The sequence below is a fragment of the Panthera leo genome, chromosome A1, assembly GCF_018350215.1.
Source record: "Panthera leo isolate Ple1 chromosome A1, P.leo_Ple1_pat1.1, whole genome shotgun sequence".
Taxonomy (NCBI): domain Eukaryota; kingdom Metazoa; phylum Chordata; class Mammalia; order Carnivora; family Felidae; genus Panthera; species Panthera leo.
In genome coordinates this window covers 162,734,224-162,760,011 of record NC_056679.1, presented here as the reverse complement: position 1 = coordinate 162,760,011, position 25,788 = coordinate 162,734,224, and the positions used below count along the sequence as shown (strand labels likewise).

At 34.9% G+C, this 25,788-nt stretch overlaps 1 protein-coding gene across 19 annotated transcripts in view; it reads left to right on the top strand.

Moving 5' to 3' along the window:
- SLCO4C1 (solute carrier organic anion transporter family member 4C1) overlaps positions 1-25,788 on the top strand; it is a 129,665-nt gene that overhangs the window by 82,785 nt on the left and 21,092 nt on the right. For 6 of the 19 annotated variants that reach the window (XR_006204123.1, XR_006204122.1, XR_006204124.1 and 3 more), the window contains exons 13-18: positions 1,474-1,554; positions 3,612-3,676; positions 15,414-15,544; positions 18,911-19,170; positions 19,296-19,372; positions 20,363-20,484. Coding sequence is in view for 5 of the 19 variants with exons in the window: in XM_042944473.1 (XP_042800407.1) it covers positions 1,474-1,554; positions 3,612-3,663; positions 15,481-15,730 (383 nt within the window). In the remaining 14 variants the exon portion in view is untranslated. Of the gene's footprint in view, positions 1-1,473; positions 1,555-3,611; positions 3,677-15,413; positions 16,852-18,864; positions 19,171-19,295; positions 19,373-20,362; positions 20,485-25,312; positions 25,439-25,788 lie in introns of those variants that run through there. The other 13 variants (XR_006204125.1, XR_006204132.1, XR_006204135.1 and 10 more) reach the window with 13 other exon arrangements.

Sequence of the window (25,788 nt, the reverse complement as noted above, 5' to 3'; positions counted from 1 at the left end):
TATTTTTGAGACAGAGAGAGACAGAGCATGAATGGGGGAGGGGCAGAGAGAGAGGGAGACACAGAATCTGAAACAGACTCCAGGCTCCGAGCCATCAGCCCAGAGCCCAACGCGGGGCTCGAACTCACGGACCGCGAGATCGTGACCTGAGCCGAAGTCGGACGCTTAACTGACTGAGCCACCCAGGCGCCCCTCTCTCTCTTTTTTTTTTTAATTGAAGTATAGTTGACATATGATATTATACCAGCTTCATATGTATGACATAGTGATTCAACAATTTTATACATTAAGTTATGCTCACTGGGATAAGTATAGTTATCATCTGTCACCCTACAATGTTATTACAGTATTTTTGACTATATTCCCCATGCTCTGCTTTTCATCCCTATGATTTATTTATTTTATAATTGGAAGTTTGGACCTCTTAATTCCTTTCACCTATTTTACCCATCGCTCCTTCTCTCCCCCCAGCAGCCACTAGTTTATTCTCTGTATTTATGATTCTGTTTCTGGGGTTTTGTGGTTTGTGCACTTGTTTTGTTTTTAGATTCCAAATATAAGTAAAATCATAACTTCATCACAGGAAGTTTTACAACTGAGATCAAGGAGTCCACGGAAGTTAGGCTTCTGTCCTTCCACAAAAATGGGGGGAAATGAGGATAGGGGTGCTCTTTTTCTTGATAACTACATTTCAAAAAGATGGCTCCCAGGTCTTGAGAAAGACATCCTTAGGTTGTAAAATAGGCAACCTTTTAAAAATACTTACATTTCAAAGGGGCTGGGAAAGGATTTACTGACCAGTTTTCTAAAGGAAATGTTCTCAGAAAAGTAAGGGCAGGGGCCTAGAGTCAGAAAGAAGCTTGTCTAATGGTTAGTTAGGCTGAGAAAAATGTTAAGGCTGCCTTGGTCAAGGGGATGCAAATTCTTTGATTTCATTTCAATTTTCCCTGGAGTCTCTCTAAGCATATTTTATATAGCATATCCTTGTGGTTGCTTGGTATTTGATTTTAGATTTAGAGACTCTGTAATATAGTAGCCCTTGTTAAATTTGGTCTGACTTAAGCTATTATTTTTTAATTAAACAACACATCGGTCAATGATTTGTGTTCTTACTCAAAAGAGTATAACATCACATTTGGTTGCTTGAAACTGAAAAACTAAGCCACAATGTCCTCAACAGACGTTGATCCTATTTTGACTCTTTTAAATTCTGATATAAGAAGAATACTCATAAAAAGGCTGCTGTGAACCGAACAGGCAGAGATAACACAGGCTCAGACACAGTAAAGCTAATTACCTACAGTAAATGGTTTGAATGTGGGCCAATAAGAGATTGGGGAGTAAGCATATTAAAGCCACTATAATAGAAGACATGAAATGAGACAAAAGAAATGAGGGATGGAAATGTAATGCATGGAAGGAAAGTCATACAGGAGATTAAGAAAATTACATTGCTATTGTGTTTCATTCCAGTTAAAGTGAATGACCTTCATTGGCAATGGTTCATGAATCCAGTATTTATAGGAGAACACAGATGCATACAATGGCATACAGGTTAATTCCTTTTTGCCTTTTTCTTCTCCTTTTCTCTTTAATGCCTAGATAATTAGCTATACTGCAGATACACAATCTATACACATGAAACCTTAAAAGAATGGAGATGCAATGGGCTATACTTGACTAACTGAAGACAGGCCTTTTCCAGTGTACTGTCTTCTCCAGTCACAAATTTGCTAGACTTAACACATTAATAATTGTTTAACTGATGAAGGATGTGTTGTCAGAATTTCCCCAATTTTCAGTGAATTGCTAGGCCCAGGGAGTCTGGCCCTCTGTGGAGTGGATGCTTCCATTTTGGATGATAAGTAATTTTTTTCATGAATTCATTTTCATGCTCACATAAAGGTGAATCATATGCTTATTCCCATTATAATAATAATTTCTATTATTCTAATGACAAGACATCACTGGATTCTGGTGATAGGGAGAGGAAACAAAACCTAAATTTGGTGCCATCCCAGATGTATCCTAAATCAAAAGTCTGTCTCAGAATCATTCTCATTCAAATGAGTCTGCACTTAACTCTCCATGGGTGGGTGGCAGCACATATCTTTCTCTCATTAAAGTTATGAAGGTAAGAGCCACAAGATTGAGATGAGTGTACTGTATTCCTCTCTTGCACAGTAGTTTTGCAGAGATTAAGTATTAATCCAGGGGTTCACAACGAACTAGCTGTGTCTGTCATTTTTCCATGGTGCATCTCCACCCAAAGAAGTGGCTAAGGGGGAGCAGGCTGGCTCAGTTGGGTGAGCATTTGACTATTGATTTCAGCTCAGGTCATGATCCCAGGGTCGCGGGATCAAGCCCCGCTTTGGACTCCACTCTGAGTGTGGAGCCAGCTTAGAATTCTCTATGTCTCTGTCTCTGTCTCTGTCTCTCTCTCCTTCTGCCCCTCCCCTCCTAAATTAAAAAAAAAAAGTGGCTAACAATTATATTTGATCTCTAAATGGGTCCAAAAATTTAATAAATATTTATTACCTAAAAGTTTGTTATTTGACAGAAACCACATGCACATTGAAAGAAAACTTATATTTTTATTTCATTCTTAATCACAATTGTTAATGTATGCATGTTTTGGACACAGTGCAACTTCTCAAACCTGTAATCAGATTTGACACTGCCATCCTCTTTTCCTATCCCACATTGGTTTTCATGAGTACTTGCTGCTTATCATAGTGATTGCTGAAAACCTAGCTTTGCAAAGATATGGCATCATCTCAAGGAATATAGTGCAGTCAAATGTTAAGATTTTGAATTCCTCAAGCTAGCAGTCTGTATGGATTATAATAGATGTCGAATATTGCTGTGTTTACTCTTTTATTTTTTTAATCTTTATTTATTTTTGAGAGAGAGACAAAGTGTGAGCAGGGAAGGAGCAGAGAGACAGGGAGACACAGAATCCAAAGCAGGCTCCATGCGCTGAACTGTCAGCACAGAGCCTGATGCGGGGCTTGAACTCATGAACCATGAGATCATGACCTGAGCCGAAGTCGGGCGCTCAACCAACTGAACCACCCAGGCACCCCTGCTGTGTTTTACTCTTAATCTCAGAATTGTGAGTTTGAGTATCACATTGTAGAGATCACTAATAAATAAATAAATATTTAAAAAACCCTTTTAAATATTCCACAGGACCTTTGTGAGTTTGTTATGGCCTAGTGTGATGTATAAAGGCAAATACAAATAGAAAATAAGAGGCTTAATTTTCCCTGGGGAAAATATTTCTTCTCTCTCTGTTTTCTTAGAGCAGTTACTTTAGAAAACTTGCGGTCATAGTTTCTTTCTGTCTCCTTCTGTTGGGAGGAGATTCTGTTTTTTATTATATTTCCTGAGGTTTTGGCCTTTGTTTTAGAGTATGATCCTAGGCAGAATTCTCCTCCAAGTTTGGACCTATTCAAACATTACAGATTATGATCATTATAGATTTATACTTATAGACATATTCACTTTTTTTATATGTTGAAGAAATGATTTGTATTCTATAACATTACCACAATGTTCTAAAAGTTAGAAGGCAGGTATGAAACTCATTTTTTAAAAATTGATTTTAGAGATGAAGAGCAATCTAACAGGGATTATGTGGCATGCCAGAAAAATGACAAGGTTAGTGCCTAGGGTAAGTATGATACCTATTTTTTCACATTATTTTGACAAATTTAGAGTATGTGGCTTTCCAGAGAGTCAAATTCAGCATCTAAATTTTAATATCTCATTCTACTTTCCATAGTGTTATGAAAGAAGAATTTTTTTTAAATAACTGACAAAGAAGACATATGGTTAAATTATGAGAAAAAGTCTTTATAATTAAAGTTTTAAAATTTGTAAGATATGAGAAATCATGTTCAAGTCAGGTTCTGGAACTTTCTTTTCAGGAGATTATACTTTATTGATATTTTTCCATATTACTTAAAATTACAATATTGTTATAGGAGTGTTGAAACAAATAAAATAATCCTATTATCCCTTTAGTCCTTTCTCAATCTTTGTCTATTTAATTTTATAAAACTGGAAAATGCAATCGTGTTACAAGGAATGTTGCTCTACTTCACTCCCCTCCCTCCACCTTTCATTTATAATCTCATGGACATAGTCAATAACTCTCTAGGTATATCTAACCCACTGTTCAAGCAACCTCATAGATTTCCAGTGTATGAATATAATGATTAGTTTAATATTCCTTTCCTTAATTAAAAAAAATAATATGGCAGTCCACTATGTTTAATTAGGTTTGAATGCACTTCTGGTCAGACAGGAGATGAATTTGATGAGTCTATCAGTTACCAAGACTAGACAATCTTACATGGTGGTATATAATATAGTCTTTCTGATAGGTTTGATACTTCAGGACATAAAGTGATCTTAGAAGGAAATTGAAAGAAGATAAAGTTTTCTTTGTCAGTATTTTTGAAACCATGTCATTCAACTTCATAGATCTGAGACTGGTATCTTAGAAATATTTCAAAGGAGTAACAAATTTTGAATAGAATATGAAGAGGACAAGATTAAATTTATATGGCCAATTAATATATGACAAAAGAGGCAAGAATATACACTGGGGGAGACAACCTCTTCAACAAATGGTGTTGGGAAAACTGGACGGCAACATGCAAAAGAATGAAACTGGACCACTTTCTTATACCACACACAAAACAAATCCAAAATGGATTTAATCTTTAGTCCAGTATAATAATGACATGGTTTCCTCAATCAAGGGAAACAAAAGAAAATTTAATCTATCAGAACTACACCCAAAATAAAAAGGATTTTGCACGGAAAAGGAAAGAACAAGGAAATACTAACAAAACAAAAAGGCAACCTATGCAGTGGGAGAAGATATTTGCAAATGATACATGCAATAAGTTAATATCAAAAATATATAAAGTATTTATGCAACTCAACACACATGCATACACACACACACACACACACACACACACACACACACACACTCAATCCCATTAAAAAAAGGACAGAGGAACTGAATAGACATTTATCCAAAGACGACATACAGATAGCCAACAGACACATGAAAACATCCTCAACATCACTAATCATTAAGGAAATGCCACTCAAATTCACAATGAGATATCATCTCACACCTGTCAGAAGGGCTAGAATCAAAAAGACTAGATATAACAAGTGCTAATGATGATGTGGAAAAAAAAGGAATTCCCATGCATTGTTAGTAGGAATGTAAATTGGTGCAGTCACAGTGAAAAACTTGTGGAGGTTCCTCAAAAAATTAATAATAGAATTAGTGTATGATTGAGTAATTCCACTACTGGGTATTTACCCAAAGAAAATGAAAATACTAATTCAAAAAGATATGTGTACTTCTATGTTTATTTCAGCGTTATTTAAAATAGCCAAGATATAGAAGCAACCCAAGTGTCCACTGATAGATGAATAGAAAAGAAGATGTGGTATGTGTATGTGTATATATATATACATGTATATATATGTGTGTGTATATATATATATATATGTATATATATATATATAAAATTATATGACATCATGGAATATCATATATATATACATATATACGTGTGTGTGTATATATATATATATGTATATGTGTATGTGTGTATATATATATATATAATGGAATCTTACTCAACTATCAAAAAAGAATTAGATCTTGCCATTTACAACAACATTGATGGACCTAGAGGATATAATGTTAAGTGAAATAAGCCAGAGAAAGACTAATACCATATGATTTCACTTATACATGAAATTTAAGAAACAAAACAAATAAAAAAGACGCACTCAAACTCTTAAATACAGACAACAAACAGGTGGTTTCCAGAGAGAAGGTGTGGAGGAGGAGGGGTGAAATAGATTGAAAAACAAACCAAAAAAAGAAAGATAGATTAGAGTGACATTGTAAATCATCCAGTAGTAATCGTGGAAGAACATAATAATTTTAAAAAGTATGAAAGATACTCTCTTTGCAGGACTGTTTGACAAATTATGATTACAGAGCATTAAAAAAATAACATAAAAAATAACACATGGAATACCAATGGAAGTATATGAGGTTAAGATAGTCAAGGAAAAGAACAAGATCTCTTAGACAAATGAAATTTTGAAGGAAATTATACAACTTCGAACGATGTATCTTTACAAAATTGAAAATAAAATAAAATATTTTAAAATGTTAAATTACATCCAAATATGACATGCAAAATTCTAAGATTTTAAAAAAGTACACATAATTTTCATGTCTTTTAGAAATTATATGAGAAAAAAGACTTTGGGTTTTTCAAGTTTATAATAGGTAGGAATTTATTTGCAAAGTAGGTTCTGGACTCCGGTCATACTATGTTATTAAGTTTTCTTATCGAGTAAATATTGTAATAAATACTTATGTCAGGAAGACTAACCAATTCATTTCCATATTCTGTTTTTATTTAAATACAATATGAAAATTCAGTTATAAGGAGGTTTGGTGTAGAAATCAGAACAGAAAAACTAGCTTTTTTTTTTTCACATTGGGTTACTCTTGAACTATGCTACTCAAAAATAATGTATTTTTTAATCTCAGATGTCTTACTTCCCAATTAATTTTAGAAACAGAAATAATGTAGAATTGTTTGTCAACACTTGGAAGAATTGCAGGTGTTTTGTGTGTTTTTTTTTTAATGCAGGTGTGATTCCAATTTTGAGTTACGAAATTATTATTTTCATTTAGAACTTTCTTCTTTCAATCACATTTCCATGAGAAATTATTTTGTGCAATATAAAAGTTAAAAAAAATTTTTAAATCACACTGAAGAATAGTGAAATAATAAGTGTATGACTCATTTTATCATTCATGAAGTGTGTCAGCCTGAGGGTTGATAAGACAATGTTGTACCAAAATGCATCAATTGAATGTCAACACGTAGGTACCAAGGGATCTCTGATATAACTTCTAAAATTTCTGTGAGACATACTTTTTCTTAAAAGTAAGACAAAAAAGAAAAAATGTGATAAAAATGATGGAAAATCATGAAACTAGATGGAATTTTTGAGTAACTAAAATCGTTTAGACACACCTCATTTTTAAATTTTCTATTAAATTAAGGCTCAGAGAGTTTAGATGACTTGCCCCATTAGGAGTGATTCAGATCATTTCTATTGTTTTACAGTTAAGAACTTGACCTAGGAGCTTGTCCTTTTGAATCGGAACAGATTCAGATTCATTCAGATTCAATGGTTGGCAGAGAGGTCCTCTGAGGAAACACTGCTAGTGTAACATGAGGGCCCTTTATTTGTCTGAAATAGAGGGCATTTCCAGAGAGTTTTTCTCAGTCTATGAGGGTGATAAGTTTAGCCAAGAATACCAATAACCCAGCTAGCCTCTCCAAATAAAATTAAAATAGCCAGTACTTCTTAAGGGCCTATTATTGCCAATGTAGTATCTAAGAGTTTAAGTTCTTCAGTGACCATAGCAGTGTTTGAAAACCATTTCCTAAAATACTGTTTGTGTGACCTTGAGTGACACTTTCAACATCTCTAAGCTTCTACTTTTTATATTTAGATCAAGTACATGCCATGTACTGTTAGAATGCCTATTAAAAGCTATGTGTAAAACTATTTAGTTTAGCGCCTGGTACATGTTTATTCTCAAGAAAAAGTAATCATTATTTTAGATTTCATATATGATTTTTACATAACTATAAGATATAGATAATACAGTTTTCTTAGGGATGAAGGAACTAAACCAATTTAAGAATGTCAAATAACAACTAAGTAGTATAACTGATCTCCAAACCCAGGTTCTTGTCTCAAGTTCCATACCTGGCTCACACATTAGATTTGCCTAATGATTTATATAATGCTATGTCTGAGGCTTACTCCTAAACATGTTGATTTAAATAAGAATCCTAATGTTTATTCAGAACTGACAGCTTTTTTACCCAATGCTTCTCTATGAAAAATGCTTCCCATGGTATCTGATAGTATGTTTTAATAATTAAAGAGAAAGATTCTATTATTCTTGTTATTATTTTATACACCTGAACATGTCCAACAAATTTCTCCCATTCTCTCCCACAGAATATCAAGCAGGTTTTTTTTATTGATTAAATATCAGTATTTATTGATAAATTGATTAATTGAATTGTTTACATTTCCTGAGTTGTTTCAAAATTCTTTGTTACAATAGGTTCTAATAGCCTCAACTGGATATTTCAAAAATAATCGGAATAAGGGAAATAAATTCTCCAGCAAAATTTAACCAGTGAAGACCGTAACTAGTCAAAGAGGAAGGAAGAGATGAGGAGCTGAGCTGAAGGATACAAACATACAAAATTTAGCATAGTTACTTGTGAGGCTGGAACTGAAAACATGAGCCTGGCAAATAGAATCTGATAATGTGTTTTAGACACTGATGGCCACAATATTGGATAAAACAGCCCAAGGTTCAAAAATAAGTAACATAAAAATAAAAAGGAAAGGGAAAGGAAGGGAAGGGAAGGGAAGGGAAGGGAAGGGAAGGGACGGATTGCCAGAAAACACCATCACCACCAAGATTGATATAAATAGAAGCATAATTATAATACTTATTTTAGAAACATGTGATAATACAAGTAATAAATGACTGAATACAGGTTGGATAAAAATTATTACAGTAGGTAATGAATGGAGGGCAATACGTAAGAAATATGATATTTTGGAGGGTGATGGGCAAAATGGATGAAGAGGAGTGCAAGGTAAAGGCTTCAAGTTGTGGAACGAATTAAGTCATGAGGAAGAAAGGTATGGTATAAAGAATATAGTCAATAGTATTGTAATAGCGTGGTGTGGTGACAGATGGTAGCCATACTTGTGGAGAGCATAGCCTAAGGATAGATTTGTTGAATCATTATGTTGTACGTCTAAAACTAATATAACATTGTGTGTTAATGTTACTTCTATAAAAATAATATATTTTTACCTGTCTTAATAAGAAATTAGTGGATACTATCTATAACTGACAATGAATTAACAACAAATAATATTATTTAGTAACTAGTAAATAAGAAGGAACAGAAAACAAACTTGATCTCTAGTCAGTAGGTTGGTATATGTGTGGGGGAGTGGGGTGAAGAGTTCAGTGTTAGTGGAACTTATTTTTATTAAGATCTCAGCACTGTTTGACATTTCAAACTCTATGTATATATTACTTATATAAAGCTTAAAGTTAAAAACCTTTTGATTTATTCAGGGAAACTATTTTCATGGAGAATAACAGAGACTTACAAAGGGTTTTGTGGGTGTTTTAGTGGAATGTCTAAAATTTTCCTTCAATTACAATTTCTTTATTTTGAGAGAGAGACAGAAAAACAGAGAGAGTGAGTTTGGGAGGGGCAGAGAGAGGAGAGAATCCCAAGCAGGCTCTGTGCTGTCAGTGTAGAGTTGAAGGTGGGGTTTGAACTCACAAACCATGAGATCATGACCTAAGCCAAAATCAAGAGCCAGGCACTTGACTGAACCACCCAGGCGCCCCCCTTCAGTTACAATTTCTTAAACTTTGATACACCTTTGATAGTATATCATCTTTCACTCTATTTCATGCATGTATTTATGAAAAAGATGCACAGGAATTGATGTATCTCAAAGGGAAGCCCATTGTTTGAAGACTTTGTTCAAAGTCCTGATTTCTGAGATTTGGGATTTATCTGAAAATATGGAATGTACACGGACTCTGTGTCTGCACATGATGCCAGAATAATTAGCTAAACAATGAAGACTGTAATCAGTCAAGGGAATGCAAAAAGTCTTGATTCATTGCCAAGTTTTTTCTACCTTGTATGGATACAGGCTCAATGCTTGCCAGCATTTATTTAAAAAAAAAAAGTGTTTTAGATTCATTTGCTATGAATGGTTAAATATAACTCCAAGTTTTCAGTGTCCACACACCCACACACATATTCTTTCTTTCTTTTTTTTTTTTTTTTTTTTTTTTTCCTCATAGAAGAAATCAAACCTTGAGTTTTAGGTAAAGTTTGTTTTTTTTTTTTTTTTTTTTTTTTTTTTTTTTACCACAGTAGTAGAAGTATTCTGGGAACAGAATACTTCATTTTTATGCTCTGAAGCACATTATTTTGTTGAAAACTAGATACAGGCAGCTTATGGCATTAAAACAATCAGGAGTTGGTCAGAAAGGCAGACTCTGTGAGTCATTCACATGGAATAAATTTTAGGTCAATGTGTGCCTTACGAGTTATGTGCTCCACAGAGCTTTGTGAATTAAAAAGGTCTGTGTACACACAACAATAAAGTACTCTGAAAATCAAAGTAATCATTATTTCTCCATTACTGATAAGCAGTCTGTCAATACAAATGAATACACCTTTTTTAAAAAAATTAAAGGTAAAGGAAAAGAGTTTTATTCAAGTCCAAGTTAGGACTGCTGCCCAGGATACACGATCTTCATTCACAAAGAAGAAAGTGCTCCACGGAAGGACCATTCAGGGTTGTATATACTTTTTACATAAAGAGTTACAAATCAAAAGGCATTGCAGAAAGTAACAGACCTTATCTTAAGCTTTTAATACATGCAGGACTGCATGATTCCAATCCTGTGGGAACTAAGGAGGTTTTACTCGTATTTTTATGTTTAGAATGTTTCCTCCAAGGTTATTTGTTAATGAAGCAGATGTACAATGTGTACTCTGGGCAGAAACTGAGTCCGTGTGCTTTGAGGTTTTGTTGATTTGGGTGACTGTTAAAGTATGGTTCCTCTGAGACCCCTTGAGCAGGGTGGGCCCACAAACATTAAAAGTTGAAAATTTCCTTCATTTTATCAAGTCTGAAGCTTTAAGATTGAGAAAATGAGAAATCATCTACTGAATTCACTGAATATCTATATATCAGAAGCTTTAAAATTAAACTAATAAAATAAAAAGTTCATAATGTTGCTAAGATGCTACCACGAGAAATAACAAGGCTGAAGGATCTCCCAAAAAGGACCTCGCAGTCTTTTTTCTCTTCCCTCCTACTAGTACCTTTCTGATATGCTTGTATTCCATCATATTTTCTCTAGTCACAAAATACGAGGCTCTTGGACCTGAACTATAACACTGCCTGGAACAGTAACATGTGCAATCCCAACAATGGCTAACTTTACAGTGATAGTGTTATTTTATGTTATTGATGAATTCGTGAATATTAAAACAGCATTAATATTGAACAAAGGCAAGGGAAAATCTGGGGTGTATGATAGTGTGTACAAATAAGTAAGATTACAGACTAGTTTTCAATGAAGTATCTTGTTTTTAATCACTCAGAATTAACTAAGATAAAACTTTTGTTTTTTTTAATTTTCTTTTTTTTTCAAAGTTTATTTACTTGAGAGAGAAAGAGAGAGAGAGAAAATCCCAAGCAGGCTCTACACTGTCAGTGCAGAGCCAGATGCAGGGCTTAATCCCAGGAACAAAGAGATCATGACCTGAGTTGAAATCAAGACTCAGATGCTTAACCAAGTGAGTCACTCAGGCGCCCTGAACTTAGTTTTGACTTCAGTTTTTTACATTTGTTCTCAGGCTTTCCTGAGGGTATTGTTTCTGAAAGTCAAAGAGTAATTTATTCTTCAACATTTGAAAACTAAGGTCTTGGGGAACTATATCTACTTTTGTAAATATTAGTTTGTACATTTCCTCATATAGCCACCCTCAGATCAGTGATAGGTGAAAATTTAATATTGCAAAACCAAATATTCCATGAACTTCGGTACATCTCCAAATCAATGTGAGAGGCAAAATATCTTGGATAAAAAATTCCAATATTGCAAAACTAGCATAATGCTGTTAGTTTAATGCCAATACAAATGACGTTTTGTTAAATATATGGTTCTTTAAACTTTAAGCTTGTTCTTTTTTTTCTCTTTTCTTGCCTCCTGGATGTCATTTTTTCTCCTGTTCCCAACTGTCTTCTTGTTTATATTGTATGTAAGTTGCCTGAATCAGTTCTCAAGTCCAAGACATGCGTTTCTGATTCTCCAAATAGAATCACATACTCAGTGCTACCAAAACTGGATTTACACATTGCTCTTCTTGTTGACTATACTTATTCCATTACTTGCCTCAAGGTCACACAGATTCAAATCATAAATCTTTGGACTCTAGAATTTCTTACTAAACTAAGATACTGTCAATGCCCAACCACATTCCCTCAGCACATCCTAGGGAGCTTATTCACAGACCTTTGCCCTACTTGCTGGCATCCTGAGGGAATTTTCTAGTCATGGGAGCAGGTTTGACCCATATATGGAACCTGCTGAAAGTGCCAGGAAGTTGATTGCTTATAATTTAAACCAACATTTTAAGCTAACATTTAAAATATATAAAACAAAGACTTTGAAAATATTGAAGTTAGTTACCTAAGGAAGGTTTTCTGTGATTTTATGGAGACTGCATAATTTTATATACTCAGCTACTGATTTATGGAAATATTATAGAGAAACTTGCAAAAACAGCTGTCAGAAAATGGAAAGAAATGTCAAAGTGTCCTCATAGTGCTAGCATAAAACATACATTTCTTTTATCATATTGCCTATTTTTTTAAAGAAGATGTGGAAATCTCTGCCTTAAACAAATCATAAAAATTACATTCCTTGTCACACAAATCTAGTAAATGTGTCCTCTATCCACCTAGTTCCTATACCAGGGCATTATCTGCCAGTCATTTTGTTCCATGGCGTATTTATTATGAGCTTGCTATTTTCTATGTGGCTTATCCATGACCTGTTAGTAATTTTTTCCTAAGCAATAAAAGAAAGGTCATGACTAAAATCATGATGGAGTACCACAACTGGGGAGAAGAGAAGTATGGGGGAAGTCGATCCATGGGGTATAAGCAGACTGCTAGCCCAATTAACTTTGAGTCTTCCGGTATTGTCAATAGTGCTGGTGTTGCTGACCATTCAGTCAGTGCTGAAAGAGTTGGTAGAAAGGTTCCCGATGGTTCAGACAGGAATTAACGTAAGGGACCTCTCCCAAATCATCATCAGAAACATAATGCTAAAATGTAAAAAGTTTATTGGTTATATCTTATTGGTCTGCTACTGGCCTAGGTATAAAAAGTGCCTCCGAAATGGAGTACAGGGGCACCTGGATGGCTCAGTGGTTAAGCATCCAACTCGTGATTTTGGTTCAGGTCATGATCTCAAGGTTCCAGAGTTTGAGCCCTGCACTGAGCCCCACATTGGGCTCTATGCTGACAGTGCGGAGCCTGCTTGGGATTCTCTTTCTTCCTCTCTCTGCCCCTCCCCTGCTCATGCTCTGTATCTCAAAATAAGTAAATAAATTTAAAAAATGAAAAAAAAATGTAGAGTACAGAACACGCCATATATATCCTTGCATGCATTCAAATTATCTCATATTTGGCACTTGACGAAATCAATACAGATCAGATATATTCAGAACCTGTTATGTTCCTAAAACCAGTTCAAATGTCTTCACCTATGTTAAATTCTTGAGTCCACACAACCTTTTCAGGTGAGTTTAATAGATGAGGAAATGGAGATTTGAGAAGATTAAATGAATTTGTTATTCAAATTAACCACTATAAAATGATGAAAGAATACACTTAAGCTACAGTAACATGAAACCTCATTCTCTTCTCCCTGCAAACACACACACAAAGTATCTTTTTGAGGCAGGTTTAGATCCAGTAAATAATTGTTCTGAACAACCTATAACTAAACGTAGTCCAGGAAATGGGTTTCAATACTTAGAAATAATAACATGCATCATAAAATGTACTGAATACTAACAGAAGCCCTGGATAAGTAGAAGACCATAGGAAATCATCTACATTGTTTGACAACATTTGACTTTTTTCCCACTGATAAATAAAACGAAAGAAACAGCAGTATAAATAAATCAGTTGTAATCACTATTTACCTTTTATAACTTTTACTTCTCTTCACAAAATAAATCAGAAATAAAGTTATATCACATCAAAGTTTACTGGCCCAGCATTGCCACTGTCAGAGAATTTAGAAGAGAAATAGAAATGCTACTTTACCCCCAGATGCCTCTTTATCTTCCTCTAATCTTCAATTGACCTTTTTACCACACTTTCAATGCATTCTCTTGGCTTTTATCACTGCTGGCAAATATGAAGAGGTGGGAAAATGTTGAAAAAAGGCTTAAAATACTCTTCAGGATTGCTGTCTTCTCAGAGGGAAGAAAATTGCATTAATTTGACTTCTTTTTCCTTTGGCTTACTTCCCAATATGAATGGTCATAACCCTCTAAAAGATTTGTCTCTTCCTCTCCCCCCACTCCCCATCACACTTAAAATAATGTTTTCACTAGACTAATGTTTTTCAAAAAACAGAGCAAAGATTTGGCTTCAAGCAGATTTTGTTTTCCTACCCTGCAAAACTCTTTTAGAAAAAAAAAAAAAAGATCTGGTTAAAGCCTTGAAAATGGAAAAGGGTAAACTACAGAGAATACAAATATTCTCACTTGTTTTTCCTTATGCCTGAGAACAAAGTTTCTTGAAAATTACCAAACTTAAAAAGAAAAGTCTGATGATTTGTCGTTTTTTCTCTCATGATTATACACATTATCCTCTGTGGAATTAGGTGGTTCAAAGGAATAAATATTAGGAAATGGAGTTCTCAATTAAGGGTACTCTTTTATTTTTAATTAACTATGTCCATAAATAAAAGGAGCTCTTAAATGCAGTTACTATTCTTTATTTAATGGTGAGATTTAAAGGATTTGTTAGGGGTATCCATAGATCGGAGCCTGGATACTTGCATACCACTTGCCTTTCCTTCGATTAGAATGAAATTATGAGAAGAAATATGGGTTTATGTAATTAAATATGGTATTAATTAATCATAATTATATATTATTCTTTGTAATAATTACTGTAATAATAATATGCTATTCATTCTTAGTTTTGACTATTTGGCCCTGTTCTTTCATACGGTATTTGTTACCTGTAACTTTGGGGATCCAGAGATCTTTTTTTTTTCCATTTTCACAATATTCTAATTCTCTAAGTTTAGAGAAATCAAGTCAGCATCTCTGCTTTCAGGAATGAGATTTTTCTTTGTGTAGCAAAACAAATAAGTAAATAGCAGGCATCTGTGCAAAAGCTTTATTGTAATCACAAAATCCAGAGCATGGGGTTTCTGAAAAGTTCTTGACATCATTGATTCAGCCTTTAAAGGAACATCCTAATAGAAAAACTTCAGAATTAAAAAAAAAAAAAGCAAAAAAAATTCTAGTTGTAAAATACTGTGATACTTTCAGATTCTTGCTATTTGTCTCTGTCATTGATATTTTATGAGGGTCATCTAGGAAAATGGAGCTTAATCTCCATCTTCAGTTATACTATTTTAAAAACTGGCCCATCAATAGGTAGAAAAAGATTGCCTTCAAAATGATATGGATCAGCTCTGTGTTTTCTTCTATAACATCGCTACAGTACAAAGATGACACCGGAGAGCCATCAGGAACATGGACAAGTCGTACTTAATCTAAAAACAAAGGTAAAGTGCCTTCTTACTGAGTGTCATAAAAGCAAGGACAAGCCTACTGAGGGTGGAGAAGCTGCTTTTACCAAATCAAATTTTCTCTCCCAGCCTAACGTATCATCTAGCTTTAATTGTAGTCACATGCTTAAAAAATCCTTTTGGTCATTCCTGGTATTCCAAAATTTGCATTTCATCATTTGAAATTTGGAAGTAGAGAGGCTCATATTATGCTAACATCAACCTTTGTTTTAAAGGGGAAAAGTTGCATCCCCCCCCCCCCATATTAATATGTAGAAAGGGTGAAGAATTATGAGGTAAGGCATTGGACTAACATCCTTTCCTCACAAAATAAATTTTCTAGGAATAATAAACCCATTATGTGAAATCATGTATTAGGGCTAAATATTTATGTTTTGATATTTATGTATTCAAATAATAGTGTTTGCTTCCTATAATTTATCTGCTTTTTCTTACAATGCTATGACCTTGTAGGCTAGCACAGTTCTCATGTCCTTCCATGCCAACCTCTCTATATTAATTTAGAATACAGTAAACCCATTCAAATTCAGCAACTCAAACAATTTTAATTCTGATAACTTGGTAATGTATTCTCTTTGGGATTGTTCAACATGTCAATTTTTTTTTGTCATCCCCAGCTGTTTTCCAAGATGTCTTCTGTCAGGATCTCCCTTAAATCAGTGTTTCCTTTCTGTAATGATATTTATCTATTTCCTTTCTTGAGATCCTAGTGGTATATAGTGATTGAAAGGAGAAAGAAGCTTATGAAGAGAAAAATATAAATCAGGAGGTATTTAACAAACGTGGCACTTCTTACACATGACCTGCCTTTATTTTCCTACTTGCATAAATAAATGCTAATAAATAGGCACTTCTAAGAGTAGATTGTTACTTTGTTTTTCCCAGTAATGCTAAAAGATTCATGTAAATATTCGTTCTCTTTTTCTCAAATAAATTAAGTGAAACATCATGAAAATGAATGATCTAGAATAAGTGAATAATAATAGAATAAGTGAATAATAATAGAATAAGTGAAAAATAAGAAAGACACTTTAAGAATAATACTGTGATATGAGAAACCATGTGGAATGCTCAGACTGTATTTCTACCACACATGGAGTTCTGTAAGATCTTTTCTTTCCATTATTCACACATTTGGATATATATATCTATTCTATCTCTGTTTCTATCTGTCAACTCCAACAGTACCACACCATTTTGGAGTAGAGGAACAATTACATTTAGGATGATTTATTTTTGTAATTTTTTAATGTTTATTCATTTTTGAGAGACAGAGACAGAGCATGAGCAGGAGAGGGGCAGAGAGAGAGGGAGACACATAATCTGAAGCAGGCTCCAGGCTCCCAGTTGTCAGCACAGAGGCCAACATGGGGCTCAAACCCACGAACTGAGATCATGACCTGCTCCAAAGTTGACTGCTCAACTCACTGAGCCACCCAGGTGCCCCACATTTAGGGTGACTTATATACTATAACCGGTTTCAGTGCTGAGGGGATAGCAAATTTCTTTATTCATGCCTGTTTGTGACTCAGGACATTTAGGAAAGATCTGAATGAGGTTTTCCTAGTAGCCACAATGTGTTCTTATTTTTCTCTGTAATTTATAACTTTATGCTATTGTGAAAATCAAAAACAATATCTGCAGACATTAGGTCCAATACCTTCTTTTATACTCATTCTCTGTTTACTCATTTCCTATTCTCTCTTCAACCCACTCTAATCAGAGTTGCATTTCCACTGCTCCACTAAAGTTACTTTTTAAAAAATATTTATTTATGTATTTTTGAGAGAGAGAATGAGAGCATGAAAGCAGGGGTGGGGCAGAGAAAGAGGGAGAGAGAGAATCCCAAGCAGGCTCCATGCTGTCAGTGCAGATGTAGGGCTCAATCTCATGAACTGTGAGATCATGACCTGAGCCAAGATCAAGAGTCGGACACTCAACCGACTGAGCCACCCAGGTGCCCCTAAAGTTACTCTTGTATAAGTGCTTTGTGATCTCTATCTTTGAAACCCAGTGGATGATCCACAGTGTTCCCTTACAGGATCTCTTAGCATTTAACACCATTGGTCTATCTCACCTTTTCCAATATTTTCTTTACTTGACTTCTGGGTTACAACAGTCTTCAGAACCCTGCACACATAATTTTACTCTTACTTCACAAGTGTTTCCTTTTTAGACTCCTCTGATTTCTTCTCTCTTTTTTTTTTTTTTTTTTTTTTAACTCGTAGCCAGAATTACTATCAAACTCCATTAATTGGGACAGAGACCCTTGTGGTGTTAGGAAAGACTTGCCCCTCATGTAGCACACTACCTGCACATTTTTCTCCTCTTTGAATCACTACATCTTGGAGCATATGGTGCTTATCGGCACAACTTTCTTTCTTTCTTTCTTTCTTTCTTTCTTTCTTTCTTTCTTTCTTTCTTTCTTTCTTTCTTTCTTTCTTTCCGTTTTTTTTTTCTATTTACACTCACATCCAGATGGTCTGATTTAATTTCAAAGCTTCAAATACCATCTTCTACACCTGTAATTCCCTACTTTATATCTCAAGCATTCATTGTGTTCCTAAACTCAGATGTCAGTAACTATCAATGCCTGCTTGACTTTTGTACTTGAATATGTAATAGAGCTCTTTATCAAGCGTCATTATTTGAATTGTTTTCTGCCATAAACCTGAGAGTGCTTCAGTCTCCATAAATGACACCTTCTATTTCACAACCAAACCTTGACCAAACCATGAACAGGGAAATCGTCTCAATCTTAAAACTGATACCCTGAGCTTGATTAACTCTCAATTCTTCTTCCACTGCTGCCACATTCGCCCAGGCCACATAGCTTCTCACCTGGGTATTGTAGTAGCTTCAGCCCAATTTAGTTAATGAGCCACAAGAACTTCAAGTAATTCTGCTAACTAGGAGAAGATGTAGGAGTAAGGCAAACGCAGAAAAATAAGCTTGAAGGGGACAGGGTCGTTTGTGATGACATTTATTAACATCTGATGTTGTACATATGAAAACTAAGGATGAAAGATTGGTTTTTAGGACTCAAATAACTTTAGATTGAGAACCCTAATAGGATTTAAGACAAAAATTCTATTCCATGATAATTTTAGTGTTCTTAGTGATTTGAAAGTTGTAGGGTCGACGGGGAAAATACTACTTTGTTTACATTCAGGAAGATTGGATCTCTGGACTTAAATATGACAGGTAAGATGCAAAGGTGGGATATCACTTTAAAGTTTATATGAAGTGTGAGCAATCAATATGTGCATTTAATTAACACGTTTCTACTTGTTTAGGATATTTTGCTTACTATAAGGACTAATAAAAGCTCTGATATACCAGGCTCCCCTCTGATGGCAGTAATGATTCTGACCCAATCTACTTGCTTGTACTTTCACACATTCCAATTTATCCTGAATGATCTATTTTGCCACTGGAAACAAGGTAGGATAATAAGAAATACAAAGTTCTTTTAACTAGATCTCTGAATCAGGTTTTGAATCATTGAGGTGAATCATTCTGATGTCTGGCCCCAGGCAGTGGAGAAGAAATCCATGAAAGAGAGCTTCTGAAAAATGTCCACTACTCTCAATCCCTTCCAGGTATATGGCCCTCTCTGAGAGCACTGAGCTAAGAACTCTTTCTTGACTTTATTTCTTAAGTTTAAGTGATACATCTCATTTAAAACTCCTTCACTTCTCTTAGTATTTCTCCTTGACCTCCTTAGATTAGAATGTGGCGAGCAAGCGGCCATGAAAGAAATAAAACTGAGAAACAAAGTATATGATAAGCACTGAATCCCAGGTAACAAAAGAAAATCTCTAACATTCTAAACAATGAGGATACATTTTGTTTTAAAAACTAAAGAGCCCATCAACTGATGACTGGATAAAAAAGATGGTTTATATATACTATGGAATACTACTTGGTGATGAGAAAGAATGAAATTTGGCCATTTGCAGCAACCTGGATGGAACTGGAGGGTATTATGCTAAGTGAAATGAGTTAGTCAGAGAAAGACAGGTATCCTATGTTTTCACGCATATGTGGATCTTGAGAAATTTAACAGAAGACCATGGGGGAGGGAAAGGGAAAAAAAGTTACAGACAGGGAGGGAGGCTAACCATAAGAGACTCTTAAATACTGAGAACAAACTGAGGGTTGATGGGGGGTGGGGGAGAGGGGAAAGTGGGTGATGGATGTTGAGGAGGGCACTTGTTGGGATGAGCACAGGGTGTTTTATGGAAATCAGTTTGACAATAAATTATATTAAAAAAACTAAAGAGAAGCATATTTTATTATTGCAATAGCTCATCCTCATGGTTATTACCATGTGTACTATAAAGAGCCATGGTCTTAACCTCATACCTTATTTCCAATTGAGAAACTGCTTATAATCACCCTCCGTGTAATAAAGTACTGTGCTCTTCAAATGTCCAGTAAGTACTTATTTAAAAATTATTTTATTTCACTTTGATATTTTGTTTGATATCTTTCCACACACAAGAAAATTTCACTATTAATCATAATTATGGAAAGTGAAGAAGTCTTTAAGAAAATATAAATAAGCCTAAAAGTTTGGTGAATTCAGATTTTATTATTTTGAATTAACATAATGGTAAACACCATGAAAGGCTAACAAACATTAAATTATCCGTAAGATGGAAGGACAGTGTTAATTTTTCTTTAGTGATTTTTTTCTTTAGTTTGTGTGTGTGTGTGTGTGTGTGTGTCCTCATAATTTGCATTTTTAATCCTTTAGCTCATATAGACCTTTCATGTTTTCTTTTGCAGTTTTTCAGTTTTGGTTTGTTTGTACCCAGAACTGTCCAAGATCAAAGCCTTATTGAGCATTTTCGGGGAGTCATATTCACATTTCTATATCACATTTCAACTAAAACAAGATTCAAGACGGAGTAAGTGTTGAAATGGAAAAAAATACTATGATAACATTGTCAACTAGTCTTAAATATTTCAAAAACTTTCACTTTCTTTCCTGAGTTAGGGTTTGTTTTAGAATGGTTTTAGCAGTTTGTTTTCATGCCCTGTCTCTAACATCTCCTCCTAACTTACCAGCTGGTAAAAGTGTTTTTCCTTTTCCAATTTCCTTCGAAGTCCTTCCTGTTGCACTCAGAATGGCACTTAGCTGCCAGAAGCAGCAATCCGGTTCAAGTGGCTTCATTAAGAGAAAGGTTTATTTCTTTCTTCAGGTATAAGAAATTGGAGGTGGAAAGCCAAGGAATAGTATGTTGGTGTCATGAATAATAGGGCCCTGACTACTTCTTCTTTCTACTCTACCACACTTAGCATGTGGCTTTCATCCTAAGCTTGACTTGTGGTTCAGTATGGCTGTTGGAGTTATCATAGCATCTTTCTAAGCTGTAGAAAAAGGAAGGGCAAAGGTCAAAATATTTCTCAGAGGTCCTACCCAATCTCTGCTTTTACATCATTGGTCATTTCCAACTGCAAAGAATATGTCTCCTATGCTGTCCTTAGCATATGACTTTAATTCATCAAAATCTACCTTGGAAAATGTCTACTAGTTTTATTAACAGTAAAGGATATTTTCATCTGTAATGGTACAAGGTCTTAGGCTGGGATTTTCCAGACTTCAGTAATTTTAGTATCACCTTCAAATTTTTGACACATACAGCTTGGACTATCACTTAATTAATACATTTATTTTATCTTACATAGCTTTGAAAATATTCTTTGCGATAATCTGCTTAATATAATAGGTTTGGTATTTTAGTTATGCTTTTTCAAGTCACATGAAAACAAATATCATAAATAACTATTTCAAAAAGTTGATCGATGTCTTTTCTAAAATCATCTGTACACAATTAGTTCACATACTATCAGCAATGGTTAGTTAATATTATGTGTCAACTTGACTATACTATGGTGCCCAGTTATTATGGCCAAACAGTAGTCCAGATGCTGCTGGGAAGGTATTTTTTAGATATGTTTAATATTTACAATGAGTAGACATTAAGTAAAGCAGAACACCCTCCATCATATAGATGAGCCTCATCCAATTAGTTGAAGACTTTAAGATCCTCAAGATTGCATGGTGATGAGCATCCCTGGATTGTATCTTTTCAGTGCAGATCCTGAGAGGTAGAGGGTCTTTTCCGTTAGAAAATTCCCCAGGGAAGGATTGCATCTGGCCTGGTTTGCATACCTTGCCCAGCACTTGGCACTGTTTGGACAGAAGAGTGAGGTACTGTTATTGGCCTGACCTTGTGCATATTGACCCATACCTGTTCATGACAAATTATTTGGATTATAAGAACTGCAGTTGCTGCAGAGTATTTTTATTTGTTCATGAGTAGCTTCCTTTTGCCCCTAAGGTCACACTGTACGGGTGGAACAAACTTCTTGAAGTCTGGCTCTGGTTTCTTTGGTGCTACGTTTGAGAGAGAGGAAAATAAAATAATGCTTGTGGGTGTGTGTGAAGGAGAGAGGGAAGCAGAGAGAAGGATAAGAAGGAAGGGAGAGAGAGACAAAGGATAGAGAGGCAACACCATTAAATGAAGAGAGAAGGAGAAACTGAAAAAAAAAAAGCAAAGCAATAAGGATCTCTATGGAAACAGAGAAAGAAATGAGGAGGACAGAGAGAATATGAATTGATAAATTGAAGATACAGGTCTGCCTCAGAGCTCTCTGCCTTGGCAAAAGCCTATATGTTCATGGGAAATTTTGACTCCACTTTGAAAAACATGGCTTTAGATGAAAAGAATTGCTTACTTGCAAGAATAGGAATGAGATTTTACAAAAATAATTGTTGAGTCTTGATGCCTGACTAGATATAATTGAAAATGGTTATTATCCTATAAGTGTTTTATAAAGTGTAGTGAAATATGCCTTGAACTTAACCCCTTCAGCATAAACTATACTTCTCCTAGTTATGAAAAGCAAAATATGGAGTATATTTTGTACTCTTGGCTTTAAAACCACACACAAAAGAGGGAGAAATGGACTGTGCATTCAAATTTTTTTTTTGCCTAAGACCATGTAGAAACACAACAACATATAAGCCGGTTATCCCTCTCAAATTTAAGTCAATTATAAAATCAACAAATCCTTCCAAAGGGGTTGAGATCAGGCATCTCTTATTGAATTCCTTTCTACCTGTCAACGGTTTCTTAAGAATCTAGTAGATACATACTTATTCAGTGGTTAATATGAATTCAGTTTCCATAACTAAAAATGTGTTGCCTCATAGAAGGGAGACTGGGAATCTGTATGGCATTTGGCTTTATGGACATATTGAAAATGAAATATTTATGTACAAATATACTTTGAAACATATTGCAGTAACATATTGGGCAGGGTGTTTCTTTACAAATTTTTTTTTTACATTTATTTATTTTTGATAGAGACAGAGCACAAGTGGGGGAGGGGCAGAGAGAGGAGACACAGAATCGGAAGCAGGCTCCAGGCTCTGCGCTGTCAGCACAGAGCCTGATGCGGGGCTTGAACCCACAAACCATGAGATCATGACCTGAGGTGAAGTCGGACACTTAAACAACTGAGCCACCCAGGTGCCCCAGGGTGTTCCTTTTTAAATGTCAACCTTAATTTTACAACAAGGTTTGCATCACAGCATTGCAGCAAAATCATGTGGCACTGTTTCCTTACAATTGATTATATGAGCCCTAAATCTGACCATTTGTGCCCATTATTTGTAAGACTAATGGTGTTGTCCTCTTTCTCCATAATGGTCATGCATCCCTTGAAAGAAGGGAGAATATTTTATCCTCCATATACTTTGTTTTTAATCTTCCATATATATTTTAAAAATACTGAGCACAGATCTAAGCATATGGTGCATGCATAATTCATATTTATTGACTTGATGTGGTTCATCATACCTTAATATGGCTGCCAGAAGATCTTGTGAATCAGCCTACAAACTAATTTCTTTTTAGATTCCCAAACGTTTCTTGCCTTAACATTCCTTTCAAAGTATCCAGTATACTGTCCCCTGACTATAATCTGGGCCAAAACCTTGACGAGGGCATATGAACATGTATGTCACTGTCTCCTTCCATCTCATCTTTGCTGTTGTTTGTAAGGTATTATTTTGTGGTTTTCTTTCTTTCTTCTTTCTTTCTTTCTTTCTTTCTTTCTTTCTTTCTTTCTTTCCTTCTTTCTTATTGAGTCATTAAGATTTTTATTATATTCTTGGAAAGATGCACTTATGGCTGGCTACCTCCTCATTGTCGTATCTTTATCCTGAATCCAGACTTATGGCTCTGCATATTTTTCACATCCAGTTTGGGAGAGCAAGTCACACATCTGGGTCCCCAAATCAGAATGGGTGATATTACAGACTGAATTGTGTCCCCTCAAAATTCAAGCCTTTATCCTTGGTATGGCTGTATTTGAAGACAAGGCCTTTAAGGAGATAATTAGGGTTAAATGAGTCTTAAGGGTGAGGCCCCAATCCAATATGACAGGTCCCCTTACAAGAAATGAAAGAAACACCAGAGATGAACATGCATGGAGGAAAAATGTTGTGAGGACACAGTGAGCTAAAAAGTTCCAGTCCGTGTTTTAGTCTACAACTGTAGAGAGAAGCCTCAGGAGAAACCAAACCTGCCAACACCTTGATCTTGGACTTCCAGCTTCCAGAACTGTAACAGATAAATTTCAGTTATTTAAGCCACTCACTCTATGGTATTTTACTATGGCAACCCATAGCAGACTAATTGGCATCTACAAAATTTCAGAGCAGAAGGCATACATATAGATAGGCCATTAATATCATTAATTTATAAAAGAAATCTATAAGGATTAAATTTTTTTATTGTTTATTTATTTTTTGAGAGAGAGAGAGACAGACAGACAGAGCATGAGCTGGGAAGGGCAGAGAGAAAGAGAGACACAGAATCCGAAGCAGGCTTCAATTGGGACTCGAACCCACAAACTATGAGATCATGACTTGAGCCAAAGTCAGTTGCTTAACCAAGTGAGCCACCCAGGCACCCCATGTAAGGACTTTATTGAGAATATACTTTTTAGTATAACATGAAGTATAACACACGTAGAGAAAAATGGGTAAATCGTGAGTGTAAATTCTGATGATCTTTTTCCAAAGTAATTCCAAAGATTACACCCATGTAATCACCAACAAGATTAAATTATAGGACACTATGATTTGTATGTAAGTACATGTGTATGTTGTGAGATAGTGATTAATTTATTTGTTCTTTATGGATATCCACATATCCAATAAATTCAGCAAAAATTATTAGAAAGATATCTATTTTTTATTATTCTTCATGCCAACTTTGCCAGAAATCAGGTTCTATCTGTATGTGTTTCTTGTTCGTATTGTTCTATCTGCCCCTGTACTACATGGTCTTAACTACTGTAGTCCTATAAGTGTATGTTATTCAACACTGTCTTAGGTGTCCATGCTTCTCCACCTTTTTACAGAAATGTGAGAATCAACCTGGCAATCTCCATTAAAAGAACTGCTTGGATTTTGATTGGTGTGACATTGAATCTACAAATCAATTAACAGAGACATAGTATATTTATAGTATTGAGTTTTCTGATTCTCAAGTGTTTTATCCTTCCATTTTTTTATGTCTTAATTCCACTCTGTGATAGTTTGTAACTTTATGTGTAGAGTTTTTACAGATATTTCATTGTTTATTCATAGATATTTGATATTTTGATAGGACTGTAAGTTACACCATTCTTTCCTCTTTTTTTTTTTTTTGGCGGCAGAGTGATAGAGGAAGAGGAACAGATAGAGGGAGAGTTTGAATCCCAAGCCGACTTCATGCTGTGAGCACAGACCCCTAATTGGTGCTTGATCCCACAACCCTGGGATCATGACCTGAACTGAAATCAAAAGTCAGATGCTCAGCCAACTGAGCCCCCAGGTGCTCCACATCATTTTACATTTATACAAATACTTCTTCTAGCTTATGCTACTACATCTAAGGTCAGCTTAATCATAGTTTGGGATAACTATTCTTGTGTTTATAAAGTTAAGGTGAAACATTACATCTTAATAAAGTAACTTTTTTCCCCCTAATTAAATGGATTTGAATAAGGTGAAAAACTAAAATCTAGAACCTCTTTTCACTATTTTATTTGTTGGGGGCAAACTTTAAAACTTATCACTGCCATTTTTCTTCAATTACAAAATTAGAAGGATATGAAATGGTCAGGGGGAAGTTATTACTGGAAACCTAGAA